At 37.6% G+C, this 18742-nt stretch overlaps 1 protein-coding gene across 5 annotated transcripts in view; it reads right to left on the bottom strand.

Moving 5' to 3' along the window:
• The window catches only part of GRM1 (glutamate metabotropic receptor 1), a 323300-nt gene that overhangs the window by 86068 nt on the left and 218490 nt on the right, over nucleotides 1-18742 (bottom strand). For all 5 annotated transcript variants that reach the window (XM_016160274.2, XM_016160276.2, XM_016160278.2 and 2 more), the window contains exon 4: nucleotides 12171-12406. In XM_016160274.2, coding sequence (XP_016015760.2) covers nucleotides 12171-12406 — 236 coding nt within the window. The remainder of the gene's footprint in view (nucleotides 1-12170; nucleotides 12407-18742) is intronic.

The following is an 18742-nucleotide window of genomic DNA, read 5'->3' as shown; positions in this document are numbered from 1 at the left end:
ATTTAAACTATATACTGTATGCACATAAAGCATGCTATTCTGAATAAATGACTACGTGATAATTTTGATGTAGCAGTTTGATGGATTATATCATTGCTCACGAATATTAGATGTCTATCCCTTGGATGCATTATATTTCCTCTCTCCAGTGATATCTGGCTGGACCAAAAGACTGACTTTGTTCAATGAAAAGTTAGTAAAGTGACACGTATAAATTTTAGCAGAAGCTTTAAATCCAGAACACATTGGTCATGCTGTTCCTTTGCCATAGTTTTCAATGTTCCAGATAAAGGTTGTTCTAACAGACTGGCTCTCAGAGAGCAGAAGACATGGAGTCTGTTAATGCATAATGGACAGGTAGCCTGAACAAGAAATAATTATTTCTTGTTATAAGACATTAAGTTAGGGGTCTTTTCTTATAACTGCATATCTTAGCCTATTCTGACCAAAATGGAAATCTACCTAAAAGTAGGGGGATGCTACAACAACAAAAACAATAAACCGCAAATTGTGAGGCTTGTAGAAACAGGCAGCAGCAAATAGCAAAGAAACTGAGACCAGGGCCTAAAAAGATACAAACTCATTATTATGCAGTGGCAAAACATTCAGTAACATTGTCACCTGTATAATTTGGAAGGCAGATATTTTATCAAATGAGCTTGCACGACTTGGCAAGGAGGTAGGAAAATTAAATGTGCAGAGATGAAATCTATTCTCATTTCCAACTGTTCAAAGATAAAACGGAGAAGGTCTTTATGCTACAGAGGACAAATGAAAACTCAGCTTAATGGCAAGGACCAAATCAAAATTCATATTCTGGTAATAGAATCCCCGAAGGAATTAATTTGCCACCCATAAATCTTTCAGATAAAGACAATTGCTGAAAAAGAAGAGAGCAGGACTACAGCTTTTCATTAGAAGTCTGTATAGTCAAGGGTCCTAAAATTAAGTCTCGAATGTGAAGCTTCTCTAAATAAGAATTTTAGGCATGGCTATTGGCACTTGTGATAAATAACCTAGTTAAAAAGGAAGCTATGCTTTTCTGAAAAAGTTTTACTAGAGGGGAAAAAGAAAAGCTACCAGCCTGAAGAGTTAAAGTGGTTCCTGTGCTCCAAACTTTATGGCCTAGAAGCGGAATAAGAAAGTTGCTCAACCTCCAAAGAAGACTATCTTTGATGCCTCATCAGAAGAAAGCAAGTAGAATGATGGGAACGGAGGAACCCTCCTGAGGTTGGATGCAAGGGCTGTGGAGAACAGCAGCCTGGGAGCTTCTCCCAGAGGATATGTCAGAGCCCACTTAGGGGACATTTCCCAATTCCAGGAAAGGGCACTTGCATTACCTTCCCAAAAGTACTTCAGAATTTCTATGGACCAACCATTGCTGTGTGTCTCTAAGACTTTATCTTTTCCAAAAGATATTTTTTGGAATCCTTTCATTGTGCTCCCATTACACATTGGGTGCACAGGGGACAGCTAACTTCTCACTTTCACAAATGAATCTATGACAGGAGAGGAGGCATGTTCAGCATGATTAAGCATCACATGATCTACCAACTCTGACCCTGATGATTAGATGGGCTTCTTATGGCGTCTCCCTGGGAGAGTAGATGAATGTATTTTCATGAAGAAATGAGATGTATCTAAATAATTTCAATCAGAAAGAAAAAGTGTGGTAGCCTCTATTGTTGTTCACAAAATATTTGCTTCCTTTCCTGGCAGAGGATGACACTTCACTCAATGACATCAGGCCAGGCCTATGTTACGTTCTCTTGCCAACAAAATATTATCAGAAGTAATGGGTGTCACATCCTGGTGTAAACTCTGAGTCAGCACATGATTTGCCACACCCTCTTTTTCCTCTGTAATAATGGACAGTGTTCCAGAGAGCGGCTTCACTGTCAGCCTGATTCTGGAATGAGATGACCCGGAGAAGAGGCCCAGAAAACCTGCAGTGGAAATGGGACAAAAGCCAGAACTAAGTCTGTAGTTCGACGGTACTAGAACCTTGTGGCCATTCGTTCCTATAGCGTAACCTACTCCATCCTGATTGATTCATATTCTTATTTCCATTTTTTATTTCTTGATTTCTATGTTACACTCGAGGAAATTTTTTAAAAATATGTAGTGTTAAAAAGAGGCACTCCAAAAAAATCTTGAAAGGAAGTTTACTTTGCCGAAAAAGTAACTCCGGATCTTCTCACACTTAGTAAGAGCCAGCCTTGTGGTCAGACCTCGGAACTAATGATTATCTAAACTGAAAATCCAAATTTGATGTGGAATGCAGAAAAAACACAACGTACAGGCACAAGGGGCATTAAACTCAAACACGCTTGGCAGTGTTTATGCTGCTCTTGGCTAGAGCTTTAGAAGATGACCCTGAAGGAAAAAAAAAAAAGAAAAAAAGAAAAAGAAAGAATTTTATATTGCTCAGCAGGCCCTGAAATAATTTAAAATTTGAAACCTGGGATTTGAAGTTGAGCTAGTGCAGCTATACTATGTTTCCTGGATGCAAGGACAAAATACCAGGTGTATAGGGCTGAGTGTGGGCAGCACCTGACAAGGTGAGGATCTCACTATTTATGCCTCCCCAGGCCTTTGCAGAATAAAATGATCTGTATCTTTTCTTAGAGACCATCTCAGATTCACTCAGCGATTTACACATGGATGCAATGAAATACTATTGAAAGAGTACAAACGATGATTTGCCAGGAGGCCCAGGTTCTAGTTCTAATGTCTAGCCAGGCTCTCGGAGAATATCTGGTATCTTTGCTGTGTCTATGGGAGAAAGATAGAAAGTCATTTACATGGAATGAATTGAGAAATGAGGGACAAAGAGATGAGGGACAAGGACATTTCTCTAATTGTGGCTTTACAGGAAGCTAATTTACCCAGAAAATTAGTTGTTTCTCTGTGGTAAGAGCATGGAGTTTATGATGTTCTCAATTTGAGGGTGTAGAAGAACAACCTTTGCAATGGAGAACCAGAAAACGAGGATTAGAGAAGTGCAAAAGGAGGGTCTCCATGCATTCAGATACTATTCCCGTCAGGCAGTGGCACATGTCCTCAACTGCCTAGATGTTTTACTTTCCACAGAAATACAATATAATTGGTTTTGTAAAACTGTTCCTAAAGAGTTACATCCTGTTCTTTCGGTCACTGTTAATAGAAGCAGGATTGCTGCGAAAGAAAGAGCTAACGAAGTCGCCAGTAGAAATGAGTTTAGAGAATTGAATCCTTTGCTCTGTCTAGACATCTACTGTGGTAGGTAGAATAACGGGCGATCAAAGATGCCCCATCGTAAAGCCTGGAACCTGCGGATAAGTTCGGTCCATAACAAAAAGGACTTTGCATGTGTGATTAATCTTCACTTGAGATGGCAAAATTACCTTTGGCTTCTGGATGGGCCTATTTAATCACGAGTCCTTGAAAATGAAGAACTTTCCCCATCCGTGGTCAGAGAGAGAATGTGATGATAAAGAAGGTCCTGAGTCATGCAACAATGCTGGCTTTGAATAAGGAGCAAGGGAACCATAACCAAGAAATGTGGGTGGCCTTCTAAATGTTAGGAAATAGATTCTCTTCCAGAATTTTCATAAACTAACAGCTCTGCTAACACTTTGATTTTAGCCCAATGAGACCCTTGTCAGTTCCAGCCTACATGTGTGCTGCTTTAAGCCACTCCCTTCATGATAATTTGTGGTGGCAGCAATAGAAATTTAATATATCCAGTAATTACCAAATCTGGACAGAGAGTAACATAGTGTTTGGCCATGATTTATTGGTTTCTGGAATGCCAATGTTTCAAATGTAAAACAGTCTACCAATAAACAAATAAAACAAACAGAAGAAATTGATTCAGCATTAGATATTACTAAATTCTCATTAGCTACCACAGCTGCCAGGCCAGAGCCAAAACCTTGGAAAGCTCTCAACTTGGACAGTAAGAGATGGTTCCAAACTTTGAAAATCAAAAAGAGAAAAAGAGAGCTAAAGAATGCATAAAATTTAAGTATGAATTTCTTTCTGTCCTTAATAAGAATATTTGGCCCCACCTCAGAGATTCTGATTCAAGTAGTGAGGGATCCAGATAGATACAGAGGAATGCTTTTATTAAAAGCTTTATTGATGATTTTAATAAGTCAGGTTTGAGATTTAATGCCCTAAAGGACACGATTCTTATTGATACGATTCTAGGGTTTGGGCTATTAATTTATCCAAATGGCTTGGATAATAGTGTTTGGTTGATTGACACATTAGATCAAAGTCTATCTGATGCAAGTGCCTATGGATCTCATTCATTGACATTTCTAACCCATTTAAAATACTTGTCCCATGTAGTACCCATGGATGTCCAGCAAACTTCTATAAGGATATGGGACTTTATGTTGTTTACCAGCCAGTAATGAGAGAGGTTAAATAGTAAATAGAGTGGCCATATAGAATTATGAGAAAATAGTGGCATAGGCCTGGGTGATTATGATAGCATATTCAATACTACCTCACACAGCTATTTGCTGCGAGGTTAGCAAACAACTCCTGGATATAAAGTATAAGGCCCTAAGTACACTACCATAGTCTAGAGACATAGGAACTATATCATAAGTAAAACTGGTACCCCAGTCATCAGAGCACAAATGTATATTATGACTTGGGGTATGAGGTTGGTTTTCAGGAAAAGCAGCCACTAGAGAATTTACTGCTAAAAAACACACTCAAAAAGTTGTTCAGAGACCTGGCAATCTTAATTTCATAGTATCAAATGAAAAATCATGTTTAAAAGCTATTATAACCTGAGACTTGGCTCATAATATGGATATAAACTATCCCATTCTCCTTAACTGTCACCTCCAAACAGCAGAAATAAGGGAATGATGGAACTTGCTCTTCAAGTAGTTCAGAAGTCTCACTGATTCTTGAATTCTAACAAGCCATTTATCTTTTCAGTGTTTGATTCTTTTGTGATGACGATTTCCCAATCATATATCTCCACAGTAAATAAGACCAAGGAGTAAATAAAAAAGAGAAATTAAACATACACCTGCCACAAGATCCAGCCATTCCACTCCCAGGAGTAGACCCAAAAGAAATGAAAGCATATTTCTATGCAAAGACTTGTACGTGGCTGTTCACAGCAGCTTCATTTGTAATAACCAAAAATTGGAAACAACTCAAATGCCTATCACCAGGTGAATGAATAAACAAATTGTGGTATATCCATATAATAGAACACTACTTAGCAATTAAAAGGAATAAACTTTGATATATACAATATGACATTGAATCTTAAAATAATTATGCTGAATAAAAGAAGGCAGAGGGAAAAAACAGAGTGCAGTTTCACTGACATTAAAGTGTAGAAATTGCAAATTAACTACAGTGACAGAAAACCAATAAATGGATGCCTGTAGATGGGGGCGGGAAGGAGTGGGGAGTGTGGGAGGGAGTTTTCAGTGTGACAGAGGAATCTGGAGAGTGATATGCTCGTTATCTTGATTGTGGTGATGGCTTTAGGGCATATATATGTCAAAATTTATCAAATTGTGCTTTTTAAATGTGTACAGTTTACTGTATGGCAATTCTATCTCAATTAAACTATGAAAAATAAAATAAAAAGTACAAATGGGCCAGACCTCAAGTATATTTGATCATACCCATCATAAAAGAACTATAACTTTTTATGATGGCTGAAATTATTATTTTTCTTCATATGAGCATCCCCGGCAGCAAATGTGCGCAAGACATGAAATGCAAAACTATAGTCCTGGTGAGAAGTGAAAGTTAATAAACAAAACCACCATTTAAAATGGAGTTGGAAAGCTTAAGGAGAAAACTCTCTCACAGGAGTCATTCAATGGCACACTACTGACCCCACATGAAGAGATGGTACCTTGCATCTTCAACAGGAATTGATACTTCAAGACCTCAGCAGAGGGAGGAAAAGATTCCTCCTTGCCCAGTAACTGCCCAGCCAATGGGAGCCTGCCACATAACTCAGCCAATGAAAAGTCACTATACTGTGAAAATGCCAAGAAAGGGAATGGCAGTAGGTGAAACCTCTTGAGGCCTAGACTTGGAACTAATAAGCTTTAAAGTCAATTCAGATTCAAGAAATGGGGAACAAAACTGTACCTCTTAATGAGAGGAGCTGCGAAGTCATATTTCAAAGAGCATGGATACAGGGAGGGGCAGAAAACTGTGAAGTCTTCCGCAAACTCTAATAGTACTAACTTCTTGGTTGAAGGCAAATAATATTCTCCAGGACTGCATATTGGCATTTGGGCCAAACTTCCAAAGGCAAAGGGAAGTGATACCTAAGACCTAATAGGCGGAAATAAATTGGAATACATCAGTTTATAGAAAGACAATTTGGATCAAATGGTAATGGACCAATCTTATTTAACCTTACATAATAAGTTAATTCAAAATGGAAAGTCCATAAAGTTTGAAACCTAATAATGAGTTCAAACATATTATAAAAATTAGTACCTATCTCAATATTGTAAATGACAGTCTCTAAGCTACTGGGGAAGGGTACTCATGTTTGGAAGCCTTGAAATTTTGCCTTATCAAACTAGCTGATTTTATCTTACAAGGCCTGAGCTGTTGCAAATACTATTCAAATTCTGTTATTATGTCTTGAATAATAATGAAATACTTATATATACTAGATTTAAAAAGCATCGTGCCCATCTGTTCCCAATTGGTACAAAAAATAAGGGAAAAAAGTAAAATTATGGCTGTAAATTCAATGGATTGTGAAAAAGGCTAGTGAAAATAGAGTAAACCCAGTAAGCTCACATAGATAATATATAAGACTGTTTGCCACAGAAAACCTTAATACTGTCACATTGTAAGATAATGATGTTTTTAAGAGCCCCAAAATCAGGAGTCCATAGTGAGGGAATAACCCAAAAATAGTAACGAAAACAACCATGAAAACTCTCTGTACCATGTTCAGTATTTTCTTACGAGAAGGAAATTGGAAGCAACCTAAATGTCCAGCAAAAGTGTAAGAATAGCTAAGTAAATATAATATTTTCATTGGGTAGAATACTATGGAACTATTAAAATGGTGTTACAAGGGCCATGCAGGAACATCAAAAAAGTAAAGTGTAATCCTAAGTGAAAATAAGATGCAGAATATGTGTATGCTATAATTGTAACCATGAAAAAGTAATGAAAGAAGTGCAGAATTTCATGCAGTGCTGGTAAGAGTTGCCTTTTGGAACTTTTTATTTTTAAAAGCCTCAGAAATGTTTATTTCTTTTGACTGAGTTATTCATCTTCTGGAAATATATCTTAAGAAAATTAACTGAAACGCAAAAAAAAAAAAAAAAGATTTAGAAAGAAGAATGGTCATTACATCACAGCAGCTTTATTTTTGATTTGTGAAGAACTGAAAACAGCCTAAATGTGTAGGAAGAATGAAAACTGTTAAATAAAATAATAGCTTATCTGTTTGCAGAATTTTATGCAGCTTTTCTAAGAATGAAGAATTTAACGACAAAGAGAAATTTATAACTTTAAAAGAAAAAGGTAATATTTACTTTAAAAGCAATAAATAAAATATTGACTACATGAGTTAAAACTATATAGAGAAAGATAAAAATACACCAAAAATTTAACAGTGTATTCAGTAAAAGTATATTAAAAAATTAACAGTGATCATCAGTGGTTACATAAGGGCACCTTCAAAAGGCTCTTCATCTTCATTATGTTTTTCTATATTTCCAGTTTGCATGTGACAAAGCATAGTAAGTATGCATTGTTTTAATAATCATTAAAAATATACAAGCTTACAAAGAAAAACAATAAAAGAAATTATCTATATTGGCACTGTATAGGGGTGATTGACTAAGGGTTGTGGACTTGCTTTTTCTAAATTTCACATCCTGAACTATCGTTATGGTAAATTTATAATTTAGAAAATTATCAACTTTAATGAGATGACCCATATCATGCCTCATTTACTCTCTGGTAAGGCGTGACACTAGTAATAACACTTTAAAGGTAAGTAAGGATTTACAGGTGGCCAAGTATTTTATTTGTATGATTTCATTTGATTCTCATGACACCTGTGTAAAATAGTAATCATCATGTTCCAATTGCAGAAATTGAACCTCAGAGGTTATGTGAGGTCTGCCAAGTCATGTGGCAGATCCTCACTGAACCAGTGTGGGACTCAGCGGTCGTGATTCCGAAGGCGATACTCTCTCAGTTCATGGAATATTTCTAGCAATTCTTAGCAGGAATGAGAAAAAGCTCTGCCATTGCGAACATAACACAAATGCTGTAAGTAACTAAGACATTTGCTGAAAGAGAGTGACTTTGATTTGCTTTATACCTACTCTATCCACTGTCTTCGCAATGATTAATGTTTTAGAAGTTAGGCTTTGATGTTCCAGTTAGTGCTTTTCCAACATAGCTCCAATCCCCTGATAATCTCAACTAATTAAGCAGTGATGTAGACTTTGCATGAAACACTTTTTAATTAGCCATAGTGATTCCCAAATTATTCAGCCTGGGTTCAGGACCCTTAATATTCAAACTCACAATCTAGCGCACATGAACTCTCTATTTAAATAGTGACATCTGAGATTAAGCTCAATAAAGTTTCTATGGAAACTAACTGCCATGTGAAAATTTTCCAAAACACCTATAGACCTAATTAGAAGAGGTAAAATGAGTGACAGAAACAGTAGCTATCAATAGTACAGAAAGATTAATTCTACTTCCTCACACTAATTTTCGTAAATTTGTCTGCATATTCCTTTGAAGGCTACAAAAGTTATTTATATTCAAGAATCTCAACTAGATTAGAACAATACATAAAGTGAAAGTTTATATTGTTCTTCAATAATATTGAAGCCAATTTCACAAAAATACATTGATTAACATCAAAGAGCAAGGTAAGCTTACATGAATGTATACACACATAGATAGCATGGACAAATATTGTTAAAGGTATAATGTTGGGATTTTTGCAGCAGAAAAGATCAATATGTTTTATGAGTTAGTTCTAAATAAATTTTAAAAAGTTAAATAAGCCTTCTGCCTTTCTTAGAACTAAGAACAAAGAAAAATATTTGCTGAACTTGACTCCAGAATGATATACAAGCATAAACATGTTTATTAAGAGTTGTGATCACATAAGAAGCTCTTAAAATAGCTTTGGGAGTCAAGCATAACAATTCATAAATTTGCAAATTATTATTTCCTGTTGTGAACATTAACCGAGCTTACTTTCATCTCGACAGTTACATGTGCTGTGACATGCAACATTATTATACGTGGCCACGAGTTCTTATTTTTGTTTGAGAACTCAGGTCACAAAATATTTTCCTGGCAATTCTGACATAAAGACATTCAAGCCTGTTTAGTAGAATTATAAATTTTTCTAAAGAACCACACTGACAGAGCAACATAAATAGTGACGTCAGTAATTGGCGTGTCAAACTTGACTTGTCCAAAATCTAGCTTCTGAGCCTCCCCCTACTGTCCCCATCTCAGTAAGTGGTGATACCATCCTTCCAGTTGCTCGGACCAGAGTCATTCTTGACGATTCTGTCAGCAAATCCCCTCATAGTCAAAATATACTCAGAATCCAATCGCCTCTCTCCATCTGGGCTGTGACCACCTTGGCCCCACCCACCACACTCTCCCCGGCATTATCACAGTGGCCTTCCCACTGCTCTCCTTCCTTCTGCCTTTCCTCTTCTGTCTAAGCTCGAAACCTGAATCAAGCGTGATTCTACTCAGAAAAAGTAAGGCAATCATGTCTCTGTTGTGCTTGAACTTCCCAGTGGTTTAGACCTCACTCAGAACAAAGCTGGAGTCCTCACAAAGACCAGTTAAGTCCTGCCCGATGGATCGGCACCCCTGTGTGCCTCCCTGATTTACCCTTCTACATGCTCGCTGCCCCCAGCCAGGCTGGACTCCTCACTGTTCTTGCACTAAGCCAGGCAGGCTGGCACCTCTCTTTATTCACTATTCCCTATGCTGGGAACATCCTCCCCCAGTGTTTGCATGGATCACTCTCTCATAGCCCCGCCCACCCCCCACCCCCCATACCTCTAATCAGATATCACCTTCTCAGTGAGGTTTTCTCTGGCCATTCTCTTTTAAACTGCAATCTCTCTATCCCATTATTTTTTATCTCCATTCTTTACTTTCTCTGATGCTCTAAGGACTAATTATTTGCTTAATATATTTTGCTTAATTTATTTTTGTTTACTATTTCCCTGCACTGGAATGTAAGGTTATTGAGAACAGTTCTTTTTCTCCTGTGTTTTCTGCCATATTTCCATCTCCTAGAATAAAGCCTCACACATAGTAGATGCTCAATAAATTTTGTTGAATGAATAAAATATATTTTACTTACAAAGTAATAGCCCCTAACTTTTATTGTAAAAACAGTAAAACTCATTGACTCCTTACATTAAAAGGTTATAATAAATTCACTGATTATTTCACTACTAAGAAACGACTGGGGGCCCAGAGATCCACGTTGTACAGGGTTCTATGAGGGTTGTGAGAGTTCTCTATCTTCGAGGATCTTACAGTTTAAGAAAAAAACAAAACTCATTAGGAAATAGAGAACAATAAAAAAAAATCACTAAATGCTAAGTCCAAAAGCAGTCATGGTATTTAGGAGGTGCATGTTCTAACCCCACCACAGCCATTAACTGTAGGTACGCAAACAAACTGCTGACCCTCTACCCTCAATGTCTTTATTTCACAGATGAGGCGAAATCACTAGGTATGTATTGCTTCATTAGGGTTTTTCATTTCTGTTGGTCTATTACTTGAGAGAAAGGAGAAGTCAGTGAGATTCACCTGTGACAAAGATTGTTACCTGTTTGGCACCTCTCTTCCCATCTTTGTGACTCTTAGCTTCCCAAGAAGCCATACTGAGGAAGTTCTAAAAATCTTGATTGGTTGAAAATAGATCCACACCAGGCAATTTCTCTGCAAACTCTGCTGAACCGTACCAGGTCAGATATATATCACTGCATTCAAATATATTGGCATATAAATTATCTTCTAACATCAAAGTGTGAATATTATTAAAACTAGAAATCTTTTCACCTCATCTTATAAATACTCACTATCTGGTTATTATTTATCTATATCATATATATATGATGTGTTTTGATTTGCCTGAAGAGACAGCAAATTTCTCTAGGCCAAGAGTCATGGATTATATACTTCTCTGTCCTTTCATTGTTGTTGCTGTTATATTCAGTGTTTTTTACAAATGTTATATGAATAAGTGGATCCTAGACTTTTCTAAATAATATCTGCTCAGCCTAGTTACAGGAAATAGATGTCATACAACTGTACTATAATATAAACTTGGTCATGGATAGAGTCCTTCACGCCTATCTGCCATGCTATTATCAACACAGTATAGATATCTAGCTTTGAATGATAGACCGAAGATGATCTATCTTGGCAGCATGGACAATACTGAGAAAGGACTGGGGGACAGCATTGTCTCTCTGCAGCAATGATAATACTCATAGAAGTTAGCAAGAAGTCTGAGTTATAGTAGTTTCCAGGGTAGGGCGAGGATGCAGAAGACATCCTGTGGAGTTCACCATGCCCCCGAAAGACCTGCAGCAATGTGCCAGTCAGCAATGCATGGGAAGCATCTGATCCACTGGGAACTGGCATTCCTGTTTACAGAAAAGAGGACAGAGTTTCTTGTCACTTGTGTCCACTATACAACCTTGGTGGTGGTTGGTGATGTGGCCCTGGGTGACATTAACTCATCTTCTCCTGACTTGCATACTGAAGCAAGTCATAAAGAAGAAAAAAGGGTCAATCCAGTGCTGCTTAGGTAGGTCTGTGGCTACATCTGTTAAGCATGCCTGCAATAAAATCTCTTCCCTCTGGCTTAACTACTAGATACCCGAATTCTCAGTTTGCTTTTCTTTTATGGATTTTTTTTCTCTTCTTATCACTCGCTCCCCTGGAGACCAAAGCAATGTTTCCAGAACAAAGAAACGACTCCCTGGGGCAATACACACTCCTTCCCCATTCCAGCTATATTTTAAATACAATGGTAATTTAGTCTTTGCATTTCCAGCCTTAGCATCCTCTACTCTCATTCAACAAGTTGCAATGACGCTGAATCTCTGAGTTGTAATTTTGTGAACACAAGTTACCTGTGCAGATTCTTTTAAAGTTGGGATTTTCCAGAAGGTGTCCTGGTAGGCGGCACTGGAACCGATGTTGCCAGAACTCAGGGAACCAGGGATTCCTTGTATTAGTTTCCAGCCTTAGTTTCAGGAAATAATCATCAAATGACCTGACCTCTGGAGATTGCAGCTTTATTGTGATTCCCCCGTTGGCTTCCACCTCATAACCTTCAATGACTTCATCTCTGTCTGCCCATCCATCACTAAAAATAAAATAAAGGGTCGGGGCGGGGAGAGAGAAAGACAAACATCTCACAAATAGAGCTCAGAATTAGGCATGAATAAAGCAATTCAGCAAGGCTAACAGCTATTTCAAGCTAGCATTGCTACCCATCAGTGATTTTGGGGGCTAGGGGGATGGAGAGAAGAAAGTCGAGAAATCATAATATCCCATTTGTTTTTCACAGTAGCGAGAGTGATGAATGAAGATGATGATACTAACTATTACAGGAACTAATGGCTACTGAGCATTTACTAGTCATCAGATCCTGTGCTACTCACTTTTACTGAGAAGATGTTCTGGGATCTAGGTGGAGCCAGGATATGGATCCAGGCAGTCTGGCTCTCAAGCCCAATGCTCTTTACAACTAGACCATAAAACCCATCGGTTTCCATCCAAACCAGAAGAAAATAAGACTCAGGCACTCAGGGCCTTCCTTCACAATTAGAGCTCAGCAAGGTTTCGAGGTTGCAATCAAGACCATTAGATAAGCTGCATTACATGGGGGTAGAACATTGATTTAGCTCAGAAACATGACAACCACAGATTTTGCTCCTGGACATTGTTCAAATTTGCATTGCTTAGAAGTGACCAGATGCCCCCCGCCCCACACACACACACTTCTAATGCTATTTCAAAATGACACCATTAAGAGAAAACAATCCCGCTCTCCAAAATAAAACAATCCTCCTGCTCACTAAATGGAAATTCACCGAAATTTTATTCAGTGGGCTTGAATTTTTAAAATTTGATCACCCTCTAGCACATTCACATCTGCCATGAGCGATGTAGCTCCCATTTAAATGAGGTGTACGCGTGCATCATGTGAGTAGCTGTGATCCCTTCCTCAGAGGGTATCAGAGAAAAATTGCACCAGATGGAATTAAATGGCAAAGAAGACTTTATTTAAGACTACTATGTCAATAGGCCAGACACTGTAATCAATCTGCTGAAACAAAAGGTAGGAAAGTTTTCAAGTGCTGGGGTATGCTAGTCAGAAAATGCTAGAGGATATTGAGGGGAGCTTGGTCAATGTGATGAAGCCATTTGTGTTCGCTAATTGTCACTTATCTAAGTTAGACCCCCGCCTTCCCACAGAAACTGGGAGATAGGGGTTTGCTATCAACGCTTGATAATTACATTTCATACGGATGGCTTCCAGGTCTCCAAGAAAGAGATTTCTTTGTTATAAAACTAGCAAACGCCTGGGAGAAATTTTATGCCTCATAGGGACAGAGACAGAATTTACAAAGGCATGTTTTCCAAAGTAAATGTTATAAGAAAAGAGCATTTTTTTAGAATGCCCTTCCTTCCTTCCTTCCTTCCTTCCTTCCTTCCTTCCTTCCTTCCTTCCTTCCTTCCTTCCTTCCTTCATCATTTACCTAGCACCCATTATGTGTCAGATGCTCTACTATGCTCAGAATTCAATTAAGAACAAGATATGCTATCCTCTGCCCCTACAGTGTTACAGACTTGTGGGGGAAAACAGACAGTGAACAAGAATTACAAACAGTACTATACGGAGGGAGGGATGGGGGTTCAACTTAGTCTGGTATATATGTACGTATGTGAGTGTGGGTGGGACAGGGGTGATTAGAAATGTCTTTCCTAAGAAGGTGACGTCTGTTCTGAGACCCAAAGAATCATTCAGATGAAGAGTGGGGAAGGGATTGGTACATAAGTTTCCTGATAGATTATCCAACATAAAGGAAAGAACATGGCTCATTCAAGAAATTTAGAGTCAGTACGGCTGCAGCATTAAGAGAACTGTGGCAGGAGGTGGGGGGTGGAGGCACCAATCCTAGCCTAGGCACTGTTAGCCTAAGACCACGGAAGTCCCCAGTGTTCTAAGCCTACTATATAATAAGGCCATTCAGCTCTGCTTCCTTGTGGTAAATGATTTGAACATTTTCCTTGCAAGTCCTTTTCTCCTCACCATCACTGAATATGATGGCTAGTCGAATTGACTAAAGGAGACACATGGACTCATTTATCTTTCTACGTGCTTAGTCCACTTAGAAAAGCTTGAACTCATTTAACTATTTAGAGTTATTCACATTTATATCACAACTACATCTACAGCAATTTGAAGACCTGAACTACATAATTTGTCATGTTGAAGAGAAGAGTAAAAATAAAACCAGTTAGGCTGTCAAGAAAGTCTGCCTGTGACTATATATTTAAATCAACATGAGATAACTTGAAGAAAATAATTACTTTTTGACATAAAATTTAAGCTCGAAGTATGTTCCTCCTCAAGGTTTAATATTATGTAAGATGTGTGTGTGTATGTGCGTGTGATCTGAACAAAAAACCCACAATTTTTTAAAGTGTATAAATGAATCTTATAAAGCATTTATTTGCATTTCTTTTTTAAAGTTAATTATTTTTATGGTGACAGTTAATGAAATCCAGTAAGTGTCAGCTGTACACTTTAACAGTAAGGCATACACACACACACACACACACACACACTGTGCATTAGATTTCTTTGTCACCATATATTTGACACCCTTTACCTCATCTACCTCCCTCCCTCTCCCCATCCTGCGTTTCTTTTTTTCTTTTTTTTTTAATCACCCTCAGTTAATAAAAACAAGAATCATATGACAGTGCTAGAAGCAGAGAAAGTGTGACATCCCGCCTTTTTTGCCCACCAACACAAAGAAGCCTATCATAGGTGTAAAGCTCCATCTATGACTATAAACAATTTGAAGTCATACAGTTCAGTGGGGTAGAACCCTAAATCCCATTTGCCATTGGCCAAGTCCCTTCCTCTCACTGTAGCTAACTCCCTTTCCAGAAATTAGAGTTGTGTTACATCCTAGAGGTCATAAAATCAAGGAGAACCAGATGTGATAGAGGACATATTCAACTAGGATTACTAGGTGAATATATTCTCAAGTGTTAATTGCTAAAATTTTGTTTAAGATCTTAAATCTAGCACAGGTAAGGTGTTAAGAAATTCTAACAAATAAAAAGTCGCTGAATGACATCTATAAAGTAATTCCTGGTTTTTATGTATTTAGCTTATTTTATCTATGTACCACTTGTCATATGTATTCACAGGGAATTTTAAAGGACTTTTGCTGTTTAGTTGTATTGGGATTTTTTTAATGAGGATATTGTGTTGGTGAATTCCGTGGAAAACACACTTGAAAACAGGGAGCCAGCAGCTTGCCTGATACCTGGGTGGGTTTTTTCTTTTATCGTTGTTGATGGTGATAGTGGTGCAGACTGTGCTTGACCAGAGATGACCTGTAGCCACCTGCTCACCTCAAATGCCTGGAGTGAATTCTGCTGCGCTGGGCGCTGACCAGCCTCAGGCAGTGCTGAACTCTTTGTGAGGCCCATTCATGGCCTCTCGCAGCTTCTGCTGCTCCATCTGTTTTCCAATTATGAGTTCCTTTTCCTATCTGAGATTGGGAAGTAGAACTGCATAACGTGGATGATCAAGGTGAACATGTAACAGAAAGCTACATGTCTTAAGTACTCCTGACAAAAATACAGGAAACTACTTCCTAACCCCCCTCAATGTTTATAGAGAGCAATTCTTCCCAAAATTCTTCTTCTTTTCCCATAAAACCACTGTTCTAGTCTCTATAAAATTTCACAAGGCCAAGCTTGAATAATAATTTTTTCTACTTAAAAAATTCTTATATTAACAACAGGAAATATTATTTCTAATTCTACCAATTATAACTTGACAGGAGCTACATGAGTGTTACTTTTGTACTGTATCAGTGAAAATAATTTAATAAGCTAATTGATAGTAAACAGAAATACAATAGTATTCATTTTTTAAATTGTTCCAAAACATTTTTAAAAACCTGTTTACCTTCAATTAAAATAATCACAGTCTAAGGAATAAAGCAATTTGATTTGTGTTATGAGTTCAAGTAATTGTGTGTATCTTGTAATAAAACTATAATTCTCTAAAAATACTCCAGAGATTATCATCTAATCAGAGAAAGGAAAAAAGCATAACAAAAATAATGTTTTCAAAAATATATGTAAACAAGCACAAAATTCTATAAGTTACAATGTTCACCATATTTACAAAGGTTGAAGAAATATAGAATAATGTAATTTAAATCAGGTGACATCAACTGTGGGAAGTTTTACAGAGGTTATAGCAGATTTTTGAATAATAATTCAGATTGACTTTATTCATTCGACATTTATTCGCTAAGAATCTAGTATGAGTTAGACATTTTGCTTGCTGCTGCAGACACAGTGCTAAAAAGTATAGGCAAGGCCTCTGCCCTCAAGGCAGTTACCAAGGTGGGTAAGACTGGCCTCTGAATGCACAATAGTTACAGAGAGTTGCAAAAACTGAAAGGAAAGGAATACAGGCATGACCCAGAGAAAGAGCAATGGGTTACATCAAGGGAGATTCTGCCTGAGGAGAAGTGACATCTAAAATGAGATTTAAAGAATAAGTTGAAGGTACACAGGTAAAGAAGGAGGTTGAAGAGGGATCAGAAAAAGAGAGGGCAAAGCTTTCAAACAAGAGCAAGGCATTCACTTTGCTTGGAGTGTGCAAGGTACAGAATACTAGGACAAGCATGGGTGAGATCCAGATGAACCTTAACATTCTGTTAATTAGGGGGCTTAATTTTTTGTTGTTGTTGTTGTGAGGTACTACTTAGATTTTAAGCAGGGATATAATATGATTAGATTTGTTTGTTTTTCAAAGATCATTCTAGAAGACACCTAGACTATATTTGTGAAGCTTCTTTGGTTCTAGAAGTCTTAGATTAAAATAGCAGAAACACAAATAGATATGCACACACACATGCACACATATATGTTAACACACACATACAGTGAAGGTGTTGACAAACCAAGAATTAATATAGTGGTCACAATTAATTTATTTTTACTTTTAAAATTAGTTACTGCCATTCCGCCATGAATATAGTAGACATGGCACAAAATGACACAAAATGTAGGTATTTCATTATCTGGAACAGGCACTTAGAGGTCATTCAGCCCACTGAAAGTCAGAGAGAGGACGAGAGGATCCCTTCACCTTGTACTACTAGAATTCAAACAGAAGCCTTAATTCTAGTCCTGTGGTGTTTCAGAAGAAAAGTAACTGAAGTGGAGGAGAGAATGAGAAGGTGTCAAGTCAAAGGAGGAATAATGAAGAGCATTATCAAGGCACTGAAACTGCATGCAAAGAAAATCAAGGTGAGATCTGTTATCCTCATTTCCCCATCTGTTCCTCACCTCTATCCCCCAACCCACATCTGGAATCCTGAGTCTGGCATCATCTGCCATTTTGTGAACATTCTCCTCTTTTGGCAGAAATCTAGGGCAAAGGTATCTACTAATAAACATTGCATACACCCATACAAGTGTGAAAGCTATTTTCTACACCTTCAAGAGACCATTTTCATGTACCAATGATGATTTCAATTCGGTGTGAAAGGAGGAAGGGCTAGTGAGGGGAATGACCTGTGGACAAGTACAGCAGCCACCCTTATACATTCTCACACCCCCGGGAAAAGCCTGAAAGCATGGAGAGCACCAAATCCTACATGGACAGTACTTTTTTTCTCTATACATATATACCTATAATAAAGTTTAGTTTATAAATTAGGCACAGCAAGAGACTAACAACAATTATGAATAATAAAATAATAATATAATGAAACAATTATAACAATAAAATAAGGGCTACTTAAACACAACTGTGATACTGGTTGATCTGATAACTGAGATGGCTACTATGTGAGTAACGTTTAAGTAACATCTACAGTGTGGATAGGCTGGACAAAGGGGTGATTCACATCCTGGACAGGCATTTCATCATGCTAGTCAGGAGAGCATGCAACTTAAAACATGAATTGCTTATTTCTGGAGTTTTGCGCTTAATATTTTTGGGCTGTAGTTGACTGTGAGTAACTAAAACCACAGAAAGCAAAACCATGGATAAGAGATGACTGCCCTAGACCTTTTTCTTCCTTCAAATTCTTCTACCAATGTAGGAGCCCATCTCATCTCTCATTCAACTAATCCTGTAAGACAACATGAAATAAGAATGGGTTACTTAAACTTTCTAAACCTCAGTTTCTCCACCTATAAAATATAGATGGAATGTTATGAACCTCTTAGCATTGTGTGAGAATTAAATGAGATAATCCATGTAAAACACTTTGTACAATATTTAGCACATGATGAAGTCTTACCAGATGTTAAAAGTTCTTTATCATGAATCTCCTCATGATCCTTCCAATGTACTGAGCTATGTCTACATTTGGGAAAATCTTTCTCTACAAAAGTGCTACTTGCAGTGTGGTCCAAGGATTGA

This window comes from Rousettus aegyptiacus, unplaced genomic scaffold (assembly GCF_014176215.1).
Source record: "Rousettus aegyptiacus isolate mRouAeg1 unplaced genomic scaffold, mRouAeg1.p scaffold_m13_p_1, whole genome shotgun sequence".
Classification (NCBI taxonomy): domain Eukaryota; kingdom Metazoa; phylum Chordata; class Mammalia; order Chiroptera; family Pteropodidae; genus Rousettus; species Rousettus aegyptiacus.
The sequence above is the reverse complement of the archived record's forward strand: the minus strand, read 5'-3'. Positions and strand labels throughout refer to the sequence as shown.